Source organism: Cupressus sempervirens, chromosome 3 (genome assembly GCF_028749045.1).
Source record: "Cupressus sempervirens isolate cs-2001-9-10 chromosome 3, ASM2874904v1, whole genome shotgun sequence".
Lineage (NCBI taxonomy): Eukaryota > Viridiplantae > Streptophyta > Pinopsida > Cupressales > Cupressaceae > Cupressus > Cupressus sempervirens.
In genome coordinates this window covers 1089097136-1089120633 of record NC_143120.1, presented here as the reverse complement: position 1 = coordinate 1089120633, position 23498 = coordinate 1089097136, and the positions used below count along the sequence as shown (strand labels likewise).

Genomic DNA, 23498 nt, shown 5'->3' with positions numbered 1-23498 from the left:
CCTAGACTGTATTCAGGATCTCTTAATAGATCAAACATAGCAAGTTCATCTCTTCCAACAATTAGTTGGATTAAGGATTCCCAAGAGTGGGCAATGAAGAGCACAAGTTTATATTGAGATTTAAAACTTTTTATCCAAACAATTGCTTCAATAACTTTAAACGCTGAAATCAATTATTATGTACATGAACAAAATGACACAAGATTTACATGGAAACTCTAAATGTTGTAGCTTCAGTCGGATTGAATTAATCTACAGATAATCCTTCTATGGTTATTAGTTAATCATCAGTTAGAAAAACTCACATATATATATAGTGTTAATATTTGTCTAATTGTTATCGAGTTAAATTACCATAGAGACATGTCTCCTCTACACATATTTATATAACATTCAATCTGCATTTGGAACACACAGAAATAAAGAGCAGTGTCAATACATTTGCAGAAATCCTTTCACTTAACCTGGTATCAAAGGCAAATTACAAATGTAAAGGATTGAAAGTAACAAAGAAACCAAAAATCAGCTTGCAAGGAAAGCTAAAGGATGAAGTAAGATTGTTGTATATAATGAATCAAGGAATATGTCTTGCAGAAACATATAAACGTGCTGTCCTCTATTTTTTTATCGATAGATCAATATTTATGTATGTGGCAAAATAAAAATGATAAGGATAGATGTTGTGCAGAACTGAGTCATTATGAAATAGTAAAAACAGAGTAATTTATAGTCTTGATTCTGAAGTATTGAACCTAAGAGTGATGTTGCATATACGACATTGAAGTAGCTAAAGGTCTGTATGTAAGAAGTGTTGAAGAATGAGCAAAGGGTGATGAAAATCTACTAATCGATAAAAGCAAGATAGTTAATTGAAAAGAGGCCAATAAAATATATACGAAGGTAAATTAATGCTGACAAAGAAAGTTAAAATCCAGATTGAAAGGATACTGTCAGGAATCAAAAAATTCAGGAAATGGAAAATATCATGATCGCAACTTATAAATATATGCAGAGTTTGATGAGTTAAGAAAACCCGATAGTAGACTCATTAGACATAGATGGAAATGAGTGTTGGATCAAAGCCATAAAGAATGTAATTGCAATATTGAGATCGACTATATCAGATAATGTAAAGGGCGAACTGGAAGACGTTGGTATTATTGGAAGTCAACAACGCTGGTCTTCAAGATGCTAACTCAGATCATATGTATTATAAATACCTTTGCACCTTTTTTAAATCTGTAGATGAAGGCGGTGTTTACTCAATACACCGATAAACCAGAATAAATAGAGTTACCGATAATATAAGAAGATACAAGTTTACTCCCAGTTAGCAATGAAAAACTATGGATAGAGACATGTCATACCAAGAATTACCATGGAAATAATATTGCATCAATAATCGATGGCACTTGAGAGATGCTTGAGCGATGAATTATGATGGAGTTTTGAATAAACAAATTTAATAGCAGTGACAATATATTTGTAATGGCCCAATAAAATAAAGATATTGTGGCGGTTATCTAGTCAAATACAAGCAAATATCAAACAATATTTCATGTTTGGTAATGATTCAAAATATAGCAGATGCGTTTACCAAGAAGTGATATAAATCAACACAAGTGAGGTGTAAAGACAAATATATTTGTCTAGGTATGAAGAAAATAAGAAACTACAAAGCCATGTTAGCATATATTAGAGAAGCAGCTATATTTCACACTACCACCTATGAAAATATATATATTTAAATGATGGGAGTATTACGATAATAAATAGTCGTCTATTATTAGTTAATGGTTATCTATTGTAAATATATAGTTAGCTTTAGTTTGCTTTTGCTTTTTAAGCTTTCTCTGTTAGAATAGAATGTTTCTATTCTTTACAATCGTTTCCTAAGGAAACATCATTTTATTCCATAGTAACACGGGGACGCGTCCCCCCCCTTTTTGCCCGACGTCTCGGAGACTTCAACGCACCGGAGACTTGGGGACTCCGTCTCCCCGTCCCCAGCGGTGCCACTAGATTCCACCACCTCCACCGAGGATGGGGGACATCCTACTATTCACTATTTGCAAATTCAACTATTTATGTTTAATGTTCGATGTTCCAATTCAATGCAATGTTTCAAGTATTCACTCTTTTACATCTTTACATCCTATATTGCAATACATATTTTCATAACTAACATTTTTAAATACCATATGCATAGATATATACACCCCTCTTGTCCCCTACCGCCGTCCCCCCACCGTCCCCCCGCCGTCCCCAAATTAAGGCCCCTCTGTCCCCCCGTCCCGAAAACTTGTCCCCCCGTTTCGCCGTCCCCCCGTCCCCCAGGGTGGTGTAACTATGTTTTATTCTTTTGTATATAATGACCTTTCGGTCTTTGTTAATAACAAGCAAGTATTTACCAATTACTTCCGTAATATGGTATCAAAGCGTGGTTAAATTTTTTTCGAAAATAAGAATTTCTTAATTGAAATTTTTGGATCATTATTTTCGAAATTATTCCGCACATATCTACTTCCTCATACCTAGTCATGTCTAGGGTTTTGGTTTGCCTCGATCTTTTCTCAAGCTTACAGGTTTGAAAAACGTCAATTTTGTTTCTAGCCTGAAAATCGCAGCCATCTACAAATCGTGATTTTCTATTGGAGTTTTGTCTGCAAATCGCGATTTGCTTCAGGAATATCACACATACAAGGCTTGTCTATCCCTGTTAGGTGTTTTGCTAGCATTCCAGCTGTTGGGGCTTGTTTTTTGGTGAAAAATCGAGACATACAATGTCGTCTCTTGAGGACGGCGTCTGGCGATTTTAGGGTGCAAAATTAGGTTTCTTGGTATCAAATCTTCATCCTCGCTACCGTCTCAGCGAAAACACCCCTATTCTAAAAAAATCAAGCATCTTTTCTGCCTACAACATTTTTTTTGCAATTTCGACCATTAATGGCCACCAGCTAGGGTTTTTTCGAAACCCTAATTTCTAAGCTCGAAAAAAATATTTTGATTTCAGATTCTTGGTGGGTTTTTTCATAGCTCAATTGGTTTGTCATCCTTTTTTTCTAGGTATCTTGATTTTCATGCCTCAATTTTTGAGTCATCGGATCCAGAAAACAACAGCATATTCCTTCTAGGTTTTTCGAGCTCTCTTCTGGATAACTCTCTGTTTTCTGGGTCTTCTATTTTTTGCCTCGAAGAACGTGCTTTCATAGATTTTCATAGTTTTTCATTGAAAAATGTGTCATAGCATCTTTGACAAACATTCCGCTCGAGCACAACTCCAAATTCAATGGTCGAAATTATGGCACTTGGAAGCAGCGAATCATCACAATTTTTGAATATCGGAACACTGATCAACTTGTTATGGGTGTTTCAAAACATCTGACTGCTCCTAGTTCTAATCAGGATACATGGGATCTGAATAATTGAGAGGCGGTGATGCTTCTCAAATTATCCATGGCCGATGATCAGCTTTCTCAAATTCCATCTGGCAAGACAACTGTCGAGATTTGGACACATCTTAAAGGTCTTCATGAGACTTCTAACAAAAGAAAAGCCTTCTTTTTGAAAAACACTCTGTTTTCTATTGGCATGGATGAGCGCACCTCGCTTTAGGCACACCTGAATCAGATTAAGGAAATCCGTGATCAATTATTTGCCATCGGTCGCAAGATGGAGAAAGAGGATATTGTGGTTATCACTCTTTGGAGTTTACCAAAGTCCTATGAGTATTTTATCGAGACTATCAACATCACATCTTCTGGTGTTGACTTGAAGTTCACTGATCTCTGCACACTGCTGCTTCGGCAAGATCAGTGGAAACAACAGTTCGGTAGTAGCTCTAGTTCCACCTCCACAGAGCAAACCTTTGTTACGAAATCCTTTCAGAAAGATAAAGGCAAGTTCCAACAGCCATCTCAACAGAAGTCCTCTGCTCCAACATCAGATGATTCCCGAAAGAACATTCAATGCAATTATTGCCACAAGTTTGGACACATGAAAGTTGAATGTCGGAAACACTTAGCTACACATTCTAAGCAATCAGGTTCGTAGCCCAAAGCGAATAGTGCAGAGCACACTGAGCAGGAAAAATCTGCCTTTTACAACTTCATGGCTAAAAGACTTGCAGATCATGTCAAGTCATCTGCCTGGTACATTGATTCAGGTGCCTCTCGTCATTTCACTCACCACAGAGACTGGTTTACTGACTACTAGTCTTATTCGGACTCTGTTATTTTTGGTGGCGGAGAAGAGTACACGGTTGTCGGAAAAGGCAACATTCAAATTCAATCTGTTGGGAGGAATCTCATATTCCTTAATGTGTACTACGTTCCATGTATGGAACTAAATCTACTCTCAATCAGTCAATTGATATGACATTCTCCACACTTGGCAATCACTTTCAATTCACATTAGTGCACCATTACTGATCGGGTGACTAAGTCAACTGTTGCAGTGGGTCTTGAGGATCATGGTATTTTCAAACTTACTGATTCTAGTGATTCTCAGGACTTAACTATGGCTGCTCAGCGGTCTTCTATCAGCACACTTTGGCATCAACGATATGAGCACTTAAATGTGCATTATCTCTCATAGCTTGCTCAGGATGAGCTTGTTCTTGGATTGCCAAAGATTTAGAGTCAACAGCTTGGAGACTGTGATGCATGCTAGGTTGGAAAGCAACATCGCACACCTTTCACCAGTGGCGACTCATGGCAAGCTTCTCAAGTACTTCAGTTTGTACATGCCGATATCTGCAGCCCTATGACTACTCCTTCTGTTCTTGTGTCCAAGTGTTTTCTGTTGTTTGTTGATGATTTCAGTAGAAAAATGTGGGTGTATTTTAAAAAGAAATCAGATGCATTTCCTATATTTCAGAAGTTTAAACCTTCAATTGAAAAAGAGTCTAGGAAATCTATTATTACTCTTAGATCAAACAATGGGGGGGAATTTTGTTCTAATGTTTTCTCCAGCTTCTTCGATACACATGGCATCAAACACCAGTTAACCACACCCCACACGCCAAAACAAAATAGTGCAATTGAATGTTGAAACAAGACAATCACTGAGATGGATTGATCTATGCTCAAACACAGACATATTCCGAAGCACTTTTTTGGGCAGAAGCAATTAACACTGCAGTTTATCTGTTGAACCGGTCACCCACTGTGGCGGTCAAAGGAAAAACTTTGGAAGAGCCCTGGTCAGGTCACAAGCCCAAAATCAATCACCTGAAGATTTTTGGCTCCCTTGTGCTTTTGTTTGGATCCCAAATGCATCACGCACCAAGTTGGTTGCCAAGAGTCAGAAACTCGTGCTTGTTGGATGTTGCAGTCTTCACAAAGCCTACCGCCTGATTGGCGTTGAGACATCTCGTCTCATCTACATTCGTGATGTAGTCTTTGATGAACAGCGAGGACCATTCATGCCTATTTCTCTTATTCTTGATCCTGCAAACCAGCCTATGCAAGCTCATGATTTGGCACTTTGGCTTCCATTAGGTCCACCTAATGGGAGGGCTCTAGTAGCTCCTGCAGCTCTAGTTATACCAGTGATACCTGTACAAACACCTCTGGCTTCCCCTGCAAGATCACCTCACTTTGTAGATGCTTCACCTAAGTTTGATCAAGATTCTTTTAATGAGTAACCTACTCATCATGCATCTCCTGATACTCATGTTGGTTATTCTCCTATCCGGCCTAAGTGGTGGGCTAAGACACTTGTTGATCTTCATGGTGATGAGCTCATTGATGGGAGAACTGCTCGAAAAAGAGCAAAACTACAGATTTTATTAACTTTGATCTCATGGCCAACATTCACAATGTGTTTGAACCTCAAACATACTCCTAGACCAAAGGAATTGCAAAGTGGGAACAGACCATGCAATCTGAACACCAGAGCCTGCTAAAGAACACATGGGTCCTTTCTAATCTTCCACCAGGGAAGAAACCCATTGGCTGCAAATGGGTATACAAATCAGATGGTACTTTGGACAAGTACAAAGCTCGTTTAGTGGCGAAAGGCTTTTCTTAGCATCAGGGCATTGATTATGAGGAGACCTTTTCTCTTATTGCAAAGATGACCACCATTAGATTAGTCCTAGCCATGGCAGTACAGTTTGGCTAGAAGGTCCTTCAGATGGACATCAAGAGTGCTTTCCTAAATGGTGATCTCCATGAAGAGATCTACATGATGTAGGCTCCTAATTTCAAAGTTGCTAGTAAAGACCATTAGGTTCTCAAATTGGTAAAAGCCCTCTATGGCTTGAAGCAGGCCCCTCGGGCATGATACATAAAAATTGATAAATACCTCAGTGATCAAGGCTTCAAGAGGAGTTCTTCAGACTCAAATTTGTACATCAAGACTATTGACAATGACATCATCCTTTTGGTTATTTATGTGGATGATTTGATCATCACTGGCAATTCGGCATCTTTGATTCAAGGAATCAAACAGAATTTATGCCAATCTTTTGATATGACTGACCTTGGGCTCACGCATTATTGCCTAAGTGTTGAAGTTTGGCAACAGTCTTCTGGTATATTCATCTCTCCGTCCAAATATGTCAAGGCCCTGTTAGACAAATTCCGTATGCAGGATTGCAAACCTGCATCTACACCTATGGAGAAAGGTCTCAAGTTATCTGCAAGTCTGATTCTCCTTCCATTGATGATACTACATACAGGCAACTAGTAGGCAGCCTCATCTACCTCTTTGCTACTAGGCCTGATATCAACTTCGCGGTCAGCTATATTTCACGCTTTATGACAACTCCTAAGGCTGATCATTGGATGGCAGCAAAGTGTGTGCTTCGTTATGTGAACGGCACTTCAAATTATGGACTTTTGTACTCTTCAAGTTCTTATCTTAAACTCAGTGGGTTCACAAATTCAGATTGGGCAGGCTCTGTTGATGATAAAAAGTCAACTTTTGGATATGTGTTCAGTTTGGGATTTGATGCAATCACATGGACCAGTAAGAAGCAGCAAGCAATTTCTCTCTCCTCTACAGAGGCAGAATACAAAGGGATTGTTAAGGCAAGATGTGAAGTTGTTTGGCTTCGTCGGATGCTTGGGATATGCAGATGTCACCAGCACGACCGACTACTTTGTTTGTTGATAACGAAGGCGTTATCAAGTTAGCACGAAATTCAGTCTTCCATGAACGAACCAAGCATGTGGATGTCCACTGTCATTACATACGACAACTGGTTGAAGATGGGACTATAGATTTGCAATATGTTCCTACCATAGATCAAACTGCAAGCATTCTCACCAAGCCTCTTAGTCCTGATAAATTTGTCAAATTCAAAGGACAGCTTGGTGTTCTAGATAGATTAACCATTAAGGGAGGGTATTACGATAATAGATAGTCGTCTATTATTAATTAATGGTTATCTATTGTAAATATCTAGTTAGCTTTAGTTTGCTTTCACTTTTTTAGCTTTCTCTGTTAAAATAGAATGTTTCTATTCTTTATGGTCGTTTCCTAAGGAAACATCGTTTTATTCTTTTGTATATAATGACCTTTCGGTCTTTGTTAATAACAAGCAAGTATTTACCAATTACTTCCGTAATAGGGAGGATTCTTCGTAATGAAAGTTGAACACAATAAAATTTGGTGATGGAAAACATGACATATCGAAGGAAATCAATTAAAGTCATTTCAAATTAAAAGTTGTGATTACATTAAAAGAAAATAATTTAATTAAAAGGTGTGATTATATTTGGACATGTCTCTCTATCAAAAGGCATGACCGATTGCACTATAAATACATAGTGATTGATTAAAATTGGAAATGTGTGAGAGGTGCATTGAGCTGATCAGCCGACTAATTGGATGATGATAGATTGCTTAAGGATTTTAGGTAGGAGAAGATTTTTTTTAATCTCATGAGGAAGTCACACATGCTTATAAACTATGTGCAGACACAACTTGTAGTGGCACTATGATGAATCATCGACCAAAGAGGAAGAAAATATACAACTTGTGATCAGATTCTTCCCAGAGGAGGATATGACAATTAGCAAAGAGCTTGAGCAATAGAGGGAGAAATAAGAAAATGACATCCATGTTCTCCAACCCAAATGCAACAACATTATGGCCATCTCAAAAGCATCTCGGCATGAATTTGATGCAAGATCATTGGAAATGGATTAGAATAAGATGTTATAAGATAGGTGTATGTCAAATACAATAGAATACTGGATATAGAGTGGGGCAAATTTATGTAAAAGCTTGTAATGATGCAATAGTTGACTCTAATTATGAAAGTGATGTCTTTGTCAACCAAAGTTGAAAGTTGGGCCTGAGCGTTCTATTGCGTCCTCCCATGGTACAAATAGACTAAGGTTCTAAGATCTATTAAACATAAAGAAGTTTGTCATAATTGATGTGATGCGAAATAGTTCAAACAATATAAGAGGGAATTTTACGTTGTGAGGAGAAATGATACTCAATGTTCCATTTCCATTGTTTGAAAAATGCTTATATGGAAGCAATTTCTGACTTAACGGATATGGACCTTCATTAAAGCAACTTGTATCAAGGATGCACATATAAGTATTCATTAGCTTTGAGTTTGACATTTATCTACTTACTATATTCTCTCTCTTAATTGTAGTTGTACTATAAGAGTTATTTGCCTTGATCTTTTCCTTATTGTGTAGGGATGTTCTTGCAGGAAAAGAATGTTGGTACCTTACACATGCTACCAAATATTGTACAAACTTAATCTTACGATAGTAGCTTCAAAAGAAGCTTTGACCTAGAATTCATTAGTCATCTAATGATCGAGCTAGATAAAGTGAGGCTCATAAAGCAAATATCTTTGATGATTGAGATTATGAGTATCCTTTTTTTAAGAGGGAGTCTAATACTTCATCTAAGACAACCTTATACAAGGAGCTTAGAAGATTGATATTTAGAGGGAGACTAAAAAAATGTGACTGCATGATTTTGATAAGCCTACCCCTATATACATCATGAGGAAGTGACAACTTGTCACTAGAAAGTCGGAAGATTGATATCAAATCCAGAGGAAGTCCAATAGTTTATCACAAGCGTCCTTAGACAAAGAGAGCCTCTTAAGGGAGTAGCTAGAGGATCTGACTTCCCCGGATCTTTGATCAGAGGGAGAATTTCGAAGGGCAATTCCTTGTTAATGAGTTCTTCTCTACGAAAGAAAAGTTCAAGAGAAATTCCTTGTAATACATTATTCTCTATAAGAGAGAAGTTTAAGTGAAAGACCTTGTTCCACCATCTAATCCGGTTCATGGTGGATATCATATGAGTTACTACATGGTTTTGTTGGAAAACGTCATGAAAGGTGATGACCTTTCACTGATGTGTTTGTGAGGTCACTATTGTAAGGTGACGATCTTAACAATGACTTGACTTGTTATCATGATAGACTACATTAAGTTGTTGTCCCGAAGTGTCAAAGATCATGATAGCGAATGTATCATGATAGACTACATTAAGTTGCCATCCCTAAGTGTCGAAGATCATGATACTTGTCATGATAAAGATTATGATTGTTATCTGATAGACTACATTATGTTGTTGTCCTGGAGTTTGCAGGAGATAAGATAATGAAACGTATCATGATAGGCTACATTAAGTTGTTGTCACCGAATGTGTCGGAAATCATGATACTGAAATTGTTGTTCTTGAGTTCTTGATCTATTATCATGACAGACTACTGTAAATTGTTGTCATGGAATGTGTCAGAGGTCATGATAATTAAAGTATCACAATGGACTACATTAAGTTGATGTCCCTAGATGTGTCAGAGATCATGATACATATGATGTAGGAGACTACTTTGTTGTCCCTGAGATCAAGATTATTATTTGATAAACTAACTCTTTTTTGTCCCTAAGATCAAGATTATTATTTGATAAACTAACTCTGTTTTTGTCTCGGAATGCGCTGGAAATTAGATAACTTCCTTCTAAGAAATGATTTAGTGTGATATTCTTGTTGATAGGTATCTTGATGTTGATACTAGTAATCACGTCACAAGAATATGAATATCATATGATTGATATTTCTTGTTTAATCATACTTCAGGTGATATCGAAAGATAACATCTAAGTTGATAGATATATGTTAATATCCTTTCCAAGAATATCATATTGAGATGATATTTCTATATGATTGAGAGTATAATGTGTTATATAACAATCCTCCCTCACTAAGACAGAGTGTTAATGTTGTAGCTTTAGTCCGATTGAATTAATCTAGAGATAATCCTTCAATGGCTATTAGTTAATCATCAGATAGACAAACTCACATATATATATATATATATATGTCAATATGTCGGTGAATAATTCTAACTTAGTGTTCCACTAATGCATAATGCATGATTTTTAAATCATCAATTTAAGTTCTGGTTTTAAGTGCAGTCTTCTTCTCTAATTACATGTTAACTACAACAGAATTGACGATATCCTAGATTTGAACTTCACTCTAATTATTGTTTCTATCAGAGGTTGATTGTTTAAATATCCTTCTTTGTAATAACAAAATCAATCAATGATAATTTAATATGTTTTTTATTTCTCTGTTTTTGCTGTGTTTTATGCTGTAATTTTTGCTTCTCTTTTAGCAAGATCTTTATTCTTCAGATTTAGCTGAAAATCTTACATGGTATCAGAGCGTAGGGAGCTGGAAGAAGGAGTATCCATGTTATTTGCAGGTATTTCAGACCAGAGCTTGTTTAGAATGAAATTATTTTATTAGATTGGGCGTTATTAATGCTTTTCCTTTTGTAATCATGAACTGAGATAAAGTTCCATTTCTAGGGGAGATCAATGAAGTCTAGTATTTATTTTAATCCTTCTGTTATCAAGCTAACTTCAGAGAATTATCTGTCTTGGAAAAAGGGGATAGAGAATCACTACCTTGAGCAAGATATTTTGCCCTATCTCTTCGGACACATTTCTGAGCCCAGCAATTATGAACAGAAAATTGCATGCTTTAATAGTAATGATATTGTCTATGGACTAATATGTCTTACTATTTCTGAGGATATTTTATATCATATAGAGCACACAGAGTACCCTTTCATTGCTTGGACCATCATCCGGCAATTGTATGCAAACATTGACTCTTCATCTGAAAGTGATGATTCCTTGGATAACTAGGCTTCTATGAGTACTGCTAAGATTTCAGTTGCCCCATCTTGTATGAGCACATCCTTCTTGGATGATCAGGTTATTGATAACTCTGGTGCTCTTGTTGTTTCTTCAGAGATTAGAGTTGCCTCATTGAAAGCTTCCAATGATTCTTTGTAGCAGGATCATTTATGTCTTTCGAATTCAATTCATTGGTATCAATTTCTATAAAGCATATCTTTTTTGTTTGTAGAATCCCTCATTTTGGATCTAGATGACAATATTGATTTCATACATCTTCTATTTGATGAAAATAATTCTTCTTCAGTTGTTGTGAGGTAACCTTCTGACCCTCGTCTTCCTTCTCTACATGGTCATTCTTCACAGATTGATATGAGTTTGGACATTTTTGCACAGCAATTTGATGAGATCTATTTGCCTTCTGAGGAGATAAATGTATCTTTTAATTATGTTCTACATCAGTTTCTAAAAGATTCTAGCTATTTCAAGATCTACATAAAGACCATGGAGTAGTTTTCCATTCATACATCTTTAGTTTTGTTTCTTCCTAAAGGGAAAAATGTTGTTCGAAGATTATGGACCACCTTCTGCACACAGTTTCGAGCATCTACTATTAACTAGACATTGTGGAAGGATCTATCTTCTCTTCCATTTCACTTTCTCAGAGATCTTTGTGGGGTGAAAGAAATTGCAGTAGAACAGTTTTATTGCTTTATTAGCATCTATTTTGAGGGGGGATTTTATTCCCACTAGGTTTTCCCTCTTTCCTCTTTCATTTCTTTAGATTTTTCTTTTCTCCTTATAGTTAGAATTAAGGGGGGGTGTCGGTGAATAATTCTAACTTAGCGTTCCACCGATCCATAATGCATGATTTTTAAATCATCATTTTAAGGTATGGTTTTAACTGCAGTCCTCTTCTCTGATTGCATGTTAACTACAACAGAATTGACTATATTTTAGATTTGAACTTCACTCTAATTCTTGTTTCTATCGATGGTTGATTGTTTAAATCTCCTGCTTTGTAATAACAAAATCAATCAATAATAATATTATTTCAGTTTTTGTTTCTCTGTTTGTGCTCTGTTTTATGCTGTAATTTTTGCTTCTGTCTTTTAGCAAGATCTTTATTCTTCAGATTTAGCTGAAAACCTTACAATAGAGATGTGATTATACATTGTGTTAATATGTCTAATGGTTATTAGTTAAATTTACCATAGAGACATGTCTCTTCATGAGACATGTCTCCTCTACACATATTTATATAACAATCAATCTGCATTTAGAACACACAGAAATAAAAAGCAGTGCTATTACATTTACAAAGATCACTTAACAGAAACCCAATGCGGAAGAAAACCACAACAAAATAATTATTTTTATATAAACTTGTTCTTTTACAAAGATTTGTAGGCTATGACCCCTATGTTTATGAGCACATACTCAGACCTACTAGAAGCACCAACCCCCACTGTTGTCTTCGTGAGCACCAACCTACTGCACACGAACTTCTTTTCCACCTTATCAATGCCGCTTTCTCAACTGATGATGGATAATTATTCAAATCCTCTTTCTTTGAAGTCAGCCAACAGACGCTTTTCATCTTCTCACACTTCCTTATGACCTTATATATATAGTGTTCCTTGGTAGTTCTATCTTTGTGTATGTCTTCCTATTGTTACCCTAATCACAAAGTAATATGAATGTTATAGTTCACATGATCGCTGTAGCCTTATCTTCCACGGCATATTCATGGCTAACATAACCAAATCTTTGTTTGCAAATGACTCTCCAATGGCGTTGAGTTGATCCTTCAACTCTCTAATTTTCATAAAAAAGATACAACTGATTCTCCTCTAGCCATTTTAACATGCAAAAGTTAATGTCTTAAGGCTAAGGCTCTACTGGTGTTGTTAAATTCATACAGATCCTTCAAGGTCTAAAACATGTCGTTGGCTGAATTCAACATTGAAATAGTATGTACCAAGTGATCCTTAACAGAATCAATTAGTATCATCCTTGCCCTGATTTTGTTCCGTTGAGTTTTCTCAGCATCATTAAAAAGTTTTGTAACATCCGAGTTCACATAGTCAAGAAGATCATTTTCCTCAATTGACTTGAGATTAGCATGTTGACTAGGTTGCCACCATCTTTGGGCACAAAAAAAGTTGAAGAAAGTATAAAGCACCATTGATGCCTAAAAATATATATTTTTTACAAACGTATATCATATATTTCCACACACACATTAAGACAGATTCATTTCCCTAGCCTAAACAAGAAAGAGAAAATAGTAACTGACACAGTGCATAAAGCTTCCTAATTATTACCTGTGCTGCCTATAACTGTCTCGTTTTCTAGCATCTCTATCTCTGTCCCTTGGGGAGCTCCTACCACGTCGATGATCCTACAGAAAATTTTATATAGGTAGCATTCATCAAAAACATTCATTAAATAATGTAGTTATGCTACGAAGATCTACAAGGGTGTTATATAGCACCCAGAAATAGAAACCTTATCAAGTGCAAGTGTATCCAAACCCAGCATATGATCCTCCTCATCTTTTTCCTCTTCCTCCTCAAAATCATCCTCCAAGGCACTCCTCCTTGGTTCCAACTGACCAGCTGCTTCAAGGGTCCACCTGTGCAAGGTTAAAACAAGTCAGAGACAAATAAATGATGTATTGAGCCTCTCAATGTTGGCCACAAACAGCATGTACAATATAACTACCAAGATGCATGCCCACTCTTCTGATTCTCCATAATGAGATTGCATTTATTATAAACCTTAATATGTTGCCTGTAATATGTATAACAAACAGTATATTCATAGCAATTGAGAAATGTGAAATACTGCCTTCTACATTGCTTCATCGTTAAGTGCCTATGCATCATCCTGGATTCAGTAAAATCTGTATTTATCTCAACAATATGTGCGACAGATCCGATTCATTTTTAAGGGCCATTATCAGAGTTAATATTCTGTTCTGCATGCAATTTAGTGTATTCAACATTGTTCCTTTGCATATACAATTAGCAAATCTTTACGAGAAATTAGTTAGAGTCAGATGATCATTACAGAAAATATTTCTGTACAGCTTAAATATTTCAATAAATTCTATTATTTTTCAGTTAACACAATAGGATTATTTGTCAGAAGAACAAAACACTTCAGAAATGTTGAATCCATGATTTTGGACAAGTCCGAACCCTAGGAGGAATCTGCACAACCAGAAAATTTAGGCCACTACAACACATTTCTACATGAAAATCACATCTTGACCTGATATGAACTGCATGCTGTCAACCGTTACTGTTGATTCAGGTTCAGCTGTGACAGAAATCCTCAAATTATCTGCTTGGTGGAAAAACTAAAAATTGTACAGAAAATCACAGCAAAAACCAAGAAATGTCACAGAAGGGCATATATAAATGCCAAAAATTATTTTGCCAAACTCCTCCCTGGCAGCCCAAGGTCCCAGTCAGGCCCAGACAAAAGTCTGGTTGGGATGCAGGTTGGCCAAAAGTCAGCTGCGGACTTGTAAATTCAGCACAAAATCTATCAGAAGAAGCCAGGCATACTTTTGCCATTTTTACAGTGAATTTGGAATTCTGCAGAAGGAACCAGACTGAGTTTGGCCAGAAACAATGTTTTTTGACTTTTTTTTAAGAAAATGGTCTACTATAGTCCATTAGACCCTACAACCCTAAAGTAGACCACTAAAAAGGCCAAAAAGTTAAGATATATGTCATTTGCACATTTGTGAATGAAAAAGAAAACTTCTTGCCTCCATTGCTAAACTTTCTTGTTTGGTTGACATTGCTCAAGAAGTGTTGAAAGGTGATTGTTGCATGCTCTAAGCTGGTTTGTGAGCTATTTGTATTTGGTTGCAAGTGTGGAGAAGTTCTCAAAGACATTGAAGAGGAAAATTTCAACAAGTGGTAAGTTGTTATTGATTTTGTTTGCTTTTTAAATTTTTCTTTGCATTTTTTTTACAAAATAAAAGGAACTCTCTAATTTTATTTTATATTTTTCATTTTGGTTTGTGGCCATTTATGTTGTTTATGGATTCCTTGAATGACGAGTGTTTATAGCATTGGGAACTCCCAGTCCAAAACAAACCTGGGCCCTCCGCTACGTAAATAGGTGGAAATGGTTCAGCGAATGCCAGGTGGAGGATGTTTCATTTGGATTCACAGACATTTCAAAAAGGAATATAGTAGCTCTTACAGTAGAGCGAAAGCACATTTCTGCAAACTGCACATCTGGTCCTGAATATGCTGTTGACTTGCTCTGCACAACCCTGTAGTCATGCTGCTGCCTTAATTGTCTCCTGAGAATTTTTGTACCCAATAAAACAGTAGATCTACTTGAGGTTTTTGTCCCAGGTGCTAAAACTGCTGTACTAGCATCAGGAATTAATTTTTAGCTTTAATTTCCAAAAGACACTTTCTCTATAAGCTTCGCCCTGAGCAACCCAAGTTAGTCGACAAAAGGTGGCAACTAACAATTGATTCTCTCAAACACGTAATTTACTGACAAATGCCTCACTCAATTATGGAAGCTATCTATCCAATAAGTCCCTCAAATTGCTGGAGTTAACTATAACTGCTGAAGACTGACTAACCGCACATTGTTGGAAGAGCTAACAGGAACTGAAAGACTTAAACTGCTCCTAACTGAAATAAACAAATACTCAGACCACTTCCTAGATGAAAGTAACTACAATACCGAAAGATAACTTATCCTTTCATTTATTTAAGCTTCGGCCAACAGGTCACACACTCAATGCTGCAGATTAAAAGGGGTAATAATTCATAAAATAATAAATGGATTTCAATTACACAGGACTTAAATGAGAAAAACCCAGCACAAAAATGTTGCTTTTCCATCTAGCCCAGAAAAATAAAATTATTTTAACATTTTTTAATCATTGTAGGGTTCTAAGCTAAGTTACCAATTCAGATGCAGATTCAGAAAAGGATGCAGGAAGTGGATGCGGGAAGCGTGATTTTTTTGGGGGGAGGGATGCGGATGCGTACGGATGCATCTCGGGTGCATCCCCGTCTCCGGTGCTGCCCGGTTTTGGTGGGGGTACATGTTCAAGTGTTACACTGATATTATCACATGTATTTTATTCTATAATATCAATACGATCATCACTGTATATTGAGTCAGCTCCTTTTTTCAAATAATTCATTATTGATCACCTCATCTCTAGTATTTGGTGCACTGTTATTAATCTTCATTGTATATCCTTTTCTCTTATTTCCTTTCCTTTTTCCCATGTGTGCTCAATAGATCTACCTTCAAGTTGTTAGGTTTTATAGAAGGAACCCGCTCTGATACCAAGTGAAGAGCACACAATTATACTAAGAGGGGGGGTGAATTAGTATAATACCAACTTTGCCAATTAACACTTTCATCCAAACAATAATTCCAAATACTAAAATAAACAATAGTTATGCACATGAACACAATGACACAAGATTTACATGGAAACCCAACCTAATGCGGGAAAAGAACATGGCAAATATATGCTTTTATATAAACTTGTTCTTTTACAATGTTTTGTAGGCTGCAACCTACTAGAGGCTTCAGCCCCTAATGTCGTCGGCAGAAATTGTGCATCGGCCGACGGGTCCCTTCGGTAGAAGTATTGTCATATAGCCGACGGGTAAAATAGTTTGTAACGGGTATAATGTACTTGGCCGACGGATACCTTCGGGAAGGTTCGTCGGAAAGTATTTATAACCCCTTCGGAAAGCATTGTAATCATCTTATCATTATCATTATCATATGAGAGAAGCATGATGTACTGTTGGTATATGCGAAGAATAATAATAGTTCTGTTGTTTGCTGTTCGGTGTTCGTGTCTATTTCCTGTGTGCGTTGTTTAATTAATCCATACGGTAAACATTTGGCACCGTTGCCCGATGGATCTGGCACGCAGGCAGGCGGAGATGAATTAAATGCCGAATCAGTTGAACAAAGACAAGAGTAAGCTAAAGGAAAAAGATGACATACGCGTTGCGCAGGAAAATTTAATTTTGGCTCAGCAGATAGAGCGTCGAAGGAGGTTTCAGAAGATTTCCGACGGAAGCAAGAGTGTGGAAAGATTGTTGAAGGAGACTCGACAACGGCTTGATTTGGTGGAAGAAGCGAGGGAGGAGTTTCTGAACCTGCATACGCCATGGGAAGAGAATCCTAACGGAAGCAGATCGACTCGCACAGCTCGAAGTGCCGAAGGAGCACGAGCGTGGAGTGACCTCTTCGTCCGAGATATACTTCCAGAACGGACAGCTACGGTTGACAAACCCTCTTCTTCACCAAACAGTGCGGAAGTCCAAAATTGCGCGGGTGTTGAAAACAGCGCGGAAGCAGAAAACTGCGCGGGTGTTGAAAACAGCGCGGAAGCAGAAAACAGCGTGGGTGTTGAAAACAACGCGGAAGCAGAAAACAACGCGGGTGTGCAGAACAGCGCAGGTGTTCAGAACAGCGCGGGTGCTCAAAACAGCGCGGGAGTGCAAAACAGCACAGGTACACAACAAAACCCTCGACATACAATAATAATGGCAGGTCCGAAGGAAAAATTACCTAAATTTGATGGTGATGAAGCAACTGATCCCATTCGACATTGTAAAACATGTGAAATGATATGGAGGGCGAATGGCATAATAGATACAAACGAATGGATGCGACAATTTCCCGCAACCCTACGGGGTGTTGCCATTGATTGGTTTACTGATGCCGATCCACAGAAATTAAATAGTTGGGATAACATTAAGAAGGAGTTCATCGCAGAATTTCAACTTTTGCGTGATGACAATGAAATTGTCGCAGAGATATTCAATACCAAACAAAAGAAGAATGAAACTGTACAGGTCTTTGCCAGGAGGTTGAAGGACTTAATCAGTAAGATGGAGAATAAGCCAGCTGACGGGTTACAGAAACGATGGTTCATTGAAGGCCTTCACCCAAAGCTGCGGAAAAAGATGAAGATCGTGCCACCATCGACATACATTGAAGCTTACAACCGAGCAATGAACCTCGAAAGTGACCAGAAGACAAAGAAGAAGAAGAAGACCAGCTCGTCGGATTCAGATGACGATGAGCCTTCAGGGGAAGATAGCAGCGACGATGATGAGGGAAGCAGCAAGAAAGTCCGTGCTCTCCAGAAGGACATGATGCGGATGATGAAAGAATTCAAAAACATGAACAAGGAAACTAAGGGCAATGACCTATGGTGCACAAAATGTAAGAAAGAAGGCCATACGAAGGGATCCTGCCCGAAAGATCAATTTTGTGAAATCTGTCAGATCCTGGGACACTCGTCAAAGGAGTGCCCTTTCAATTTAAAAACAAGGACACCGTAGCAAGTGTTCCTGTCACAGGAGGCATCCCCGTCAGGAGGGAACGGGAACACCAGTGCGGAAGGTGCCACATCAGGCGAATATAGAAATAACCGGCGCGGTCCAAACAACAACAACAATAACAACAATGGTGGCAACAACAACAATGGGGGAAGAAGTCGAATTCAGTACGATGCGAATGGTCGGCCAATTGTTCAATGCCGCGCATGCAATCTGTGGGGTCACTTCGCCCGAGAGTGCACAACGACGAACCCACCAAAGTTGCTGTGCCGATGGTGTGGACCTGGAGATCATGATGATACTAAGTGTCCGAAGTCCGGCGTAAACTTGATTACCGTAGGAACAGACGACGAAGAAGTTTTGGCAATCACTCGGAAACAGGCGAAGCTATACCCTGACCCAGCGGAAGAAAAGAAGAGACTGGAGGAAGCAAGGGCAGAGATCTAGAAAGTAACACGGGCAGAAACAGCACACCTGAAGGACATACCGAGTACCTCCGTCAAGAACTGTGCAGAACAGAACATTGTCCGGCAAATATTGCAAGCTGAGATACCCGTCAGAATAAATGATCTGTTGCTCACGATGCCTCAACTCCGTACGGCCCTCACAAATATAGTCCCAAGTGCTAAACAACCAGTAGAAGAAGACAACAACAAACAAGGGGGTACAAGTGCAGAAGATCCGATGTTGTTAGCTCTTTCCTCTGGACGCTATCCGGCGGTTGTTGAAATGGGCATACTCGGGACTGTGCTAACAGACACAATCATCGACGGAGGATCCGGTGTCAATGTACTACCAGAGGATACTTGGAAAAAATTGGGACGGCCGACATTATGGCCACCTACCTTCTAGTTGCTAACGGTCGATCAACACGGAATCAAGCCATTGGGAATACTCACAGCACAACCAGTGACAATCGGAACACAACCATTCCTGTTGGATTTCGTTGTGATTCCTCTCAAGCGGAAGGGGTACGATGCTATTTTGGGTTGAGGGTGGCTGATACAAGCAAAAGCAAAGCACGATTGGAAGAAAAATACCTTATCACTCGAAAGCAAAGGCCGGAAGTATGTCATTGATCTACACACTCAGATGGTCGGGGACGAAGCCCTCTCGTCAGATTCTGAGGGAGAAGAGGATGAAAAGGGGCAAATTATGGAACCGGATCAGGAGGGAGTTCTACGATTGGAAGGAGACGGCGATTTGGATTCAGTAAATGGTCTGTACCATTGGCAGATAGAGGATTATGAATTGTTTCCAACCTGCAACGTACTGACCATAGAAGAAAACAATACCGAGGCATTTCCGAAGGAATTCACTGAAATAAAGGAAGGGAAAGCGGCACTCGATGTAACCTCGGCACATCAGTTCACCAAAGGAGAACCCATCAAATATAATGAAGTCGTGTTGCAGACCATGAATTTGGGAGATGAAGCAGAACTATTATTATTCTTCGCATATACCAACAATACATCATGCTTCTCTCATATGATAATGATAATGATAAGATGATTACAATGCTTCCCGAAGGGGTTATAAATACTTTCCGACAAACCTTCCCGAAGGTATCCGTCGGCCAAGTACATTATACCCATTACAAACTATTTTACCCGTCGGCTATATGACAATACTTCTACCGAAGGGACCCGTCGGCCGATGCACAATTTCTGCCGACGACATGAGGTCTGCATTAAAGAAAGGGCATGATGTGGCGATTCAGGCTCTCACTCGGCAAAGGGAGTGACATTTGATTCGTGCATATATTCGTGGGATTTGTCCTAAGCGATTTCAGACTTGCTTTGTTGATAGAGGGTGGCCGGCAGTTGAGACACCAGAAATGTTGGCAGATTGGGCCGCTGAGCCGAAGTTGGGACCGAGTGACACTCCAATGATGAAGTTGGCACATGAGATCGCGGGACTGTACAAAGAAGTTTACTATGCTCGGCAGCGCTCGGCAGCGCGCGGAGGCGGATAGGGCAGCAGACAGTATTGCAGCTCAGAGATCTCTAGCAGTTGAAAAAGAGGCAACAGAAAAGATAGCCACTGATTTGGCCGACAAGCAGGCAGCATGGGCAGCAGAACGGGCAAAACTCTTGAAGGATATGGCAGCAGTGGTACAGGAAAAGGACGCAGCTATCCGGGATAAAGATGCAGCAGAGCATGAGTTACAGTGGCCAGGAGACAGGCTATGGATGCTGCACTTCTACTGAAGGAGGCCGTAGAAGTTAATTCACAGATTCAGACAGATCTGCGCATCCGGACTGACCAAGTGTATGAGTTGCGTCGTCATCAGCACCTTTCTGGGAACCCTCCCTCTCTCTAGTTTTTCTTTCTTCTTGATTGTGAGTTATCTCCTAATTTTGCTAGTCGTTAGGGGACGACTTTTCTTTTTGGGGGGGATAATGTCGTCGGCAGAAATTGTGCATCGGCCGACGGGTCCCTTCGGTAGAAGTATTGTCATATAGCCGACGGGTAAAATAGTTTGTAACGGGTATAATGTACTTGGCCGACAGATACCTTCGGGAAGGTTCGTCGGAAAGTATTTATAACCCCTTCGGGAAGCATTGTAATCATCTTATCATTATCATTATCATATGAGAGAAGCATGATGTACTGTTGGTATATGCGAAGAATAATAATAGTTCTGCTGTTTGCTGTTCGGTGTTCGTGTCTATTTCCTGTGTGCGTTGTTTAATTAATCCATACGGTAAACACTATGTTTATGAGCACTGACTTACTGGAAACTCCAACTCCCACACTTCGCAGGCACCCACCTACTGAAAGCACCAACCCCACTACTTGTCTTCGTGAGCACCAACCCACTGCACACAAACTTCTTTTTCACCTTATCAATGTTGCTTACTCAATTGATGATGGACATTTTGCTCCACAAATCTGAGCACTTTACTTTCCTTTGTCTGAAAACTTATTGTCATCAAAACACACTCTTCATACTCTGTTTATTTCTTTCTATCTTGTATTTTCAACTTCATATATATGACAGATAAATAAATCTGTATACACATATATACTCTGCACCTTTATCTTCCACTCACATATTCTTCATTTTCAGATCTTTCTTTATTCACTGTTCTGTTCTTATACTCTCTTTTTTATCTTCCACACCTCTCCTGCACTATAACATTTGATACACTTCATTCACTTCATACTTCTCCACTATTCTCCAATCATTGCATCATATTTGTTAATTATCCATTTTATATTTATATCTTATCCACCAAAGGGTGTGACTTTTCAAATTGAAAAGTCATTTTTATTCATTAATTACTTACTCAAATCTGAAGCATTGTCCTTAACACACGACGTATATTGCTTTTGTTTTTTAATCCTTTTTACTCATGAAGTTTAATCAATGTTTATAGTTGCCGTATATCTTCATAGCTCAATTTCAGAAAATGTACACAGATATAGAACTGATGGTTTATTATTTTATATTGTATTTTGTATGATGTCGTTTGTATACCTCTGATCAATCTCTTGCCACTGGATTGTCGCAGGTTGTCTGTTTTTGTCCTCAAGTGAAACTGAGCTTGACCACCTTCAAACACATCGCTGCCTTGTTTTAGTTTGCCTTATTATAATTGAAGATCTGTTATTTGAATAAGACAAAAAAAATTGTCATATATGATTCTCTCCTTGCTGACTTGTCCTTGTAATCGGATTAATTTTTCTTAATTCCCTTTGTGAAAATAAGAAAATTGGCTTTAGCTATTATTGTATGCTGACTTCTTTTGGCAGTTTCTGTTTTTTATCTTATCTGTTTTGTCTTCGACTTAGCAAACCTTTTATTATCGATGCTGTTTAAATACTGATTTTTTACACAGAAAACGTTATTTATCATTATCTGATTTTTGTCTCTATTTGTGTTTGTCTTCATCTGATTTTTGTCTCATTATATCGAATATGTTTTTTTAATCCTGTGACCTTAAATGACATGGAATGGTTCTTTAGTTGGTCTAATTTTTCTGTTGCTTCTTTCTTAAGATATGATCACTCCACTTTCCACGTATAATCCCTTTCTTATCCTCCTATATTCACACTGAAATGACAGACTTAAAATGTTTGAAATCAGTATTGCTATTTTATTTCATTAAATATATGTTGGGTTATCACATTTACACAATACTTCAGTCAAGGCTTCCACATCCAGTCACGACATAGTATGAGATTGGGCTCATATGAATTTCCTCATTCATATTATGACATGCTCTTAATACAGCTGCATAATACACTCGCTGATGCTGGGTCTCTGTCACTTTGGAACTTGTTTGGTATCTGTTAGATGAGTTTCTATACTCATTGAGTAATCAATCATAGACTCTTTGACAAATTCTACAATATGCATGCACATCTTAACTTTGACATCAATGACAAGATTCAACAATCTCTTAAGTGCCTTTGACATCAATGACAATATGTCCATCTCGACTTCTTGCTTACCTTGAATTAATCCAAGTAATAGTGAGCCGGGAGAGCCTTCCCGTTAAGGTAGGAGAGACTTTGTCTCACACGTTATGGCTGGAACTACTGATTTGTAACAAGAAGTTCTAAAAACCTGTCAACTGCAAAATATCCACCCAACACAAGCACACTATGACAATTATCATATAGCTCCAAATACTTGCATAGCCGAATTAATCACCACTTCAAGACATCGAACAAACCCATTAGGACAATTAAGGAGTCAGATTCAACCAGAATGGTTTTTTGTGACTATATCAGATTTTCTGCTAGCTATGAAATATTGCATTTGTTAATGCCAATATATATATTATAATCATTCAAAATCTAATGCTAACACAAGAAAATGAAGAATTGAAAATGTATCTACATTCAACTCAACTAACCCTAATCCCCAATTAATATCTTGTCTATCACACCAAACTAAAGTTTTGTTGTCACACAATTCCAAGCCATCACTAACTAACATTGCTCTTGATATGAAATAAATCGTCATATCAGG

The 23498-nt window shown here is 38.1% G+C and overlaps 1 protein-coding gene across 2 annotated transcripts in view; it reads right to left on the bottom strand.

The window, feature by feature from the left end:
- Positions 1-23498, bottom strand: part of LOC149570566 (PRP38 family protein) — a 131896-nt gene that overhangs the window by 16116 nt on the left and 92282 nt on the right. For both annotated transcript variants that reach the window (XM_089823155.1, XM_089823156.1), the window contains exons 4-5: positions 13656-13782; positions 13472-13548 (exon numbers count right to left, since the gene is read on the bottom strand). In XM_089823155.1, coding sequence (XP_089679281.1) covers positions 13472-13548; positions 13656-13782 — 204 coding nt within the window. The remainder of the gene's footprint in view (positions 1-13471; positions 13549-13655; positions 13783-23498) is intronic.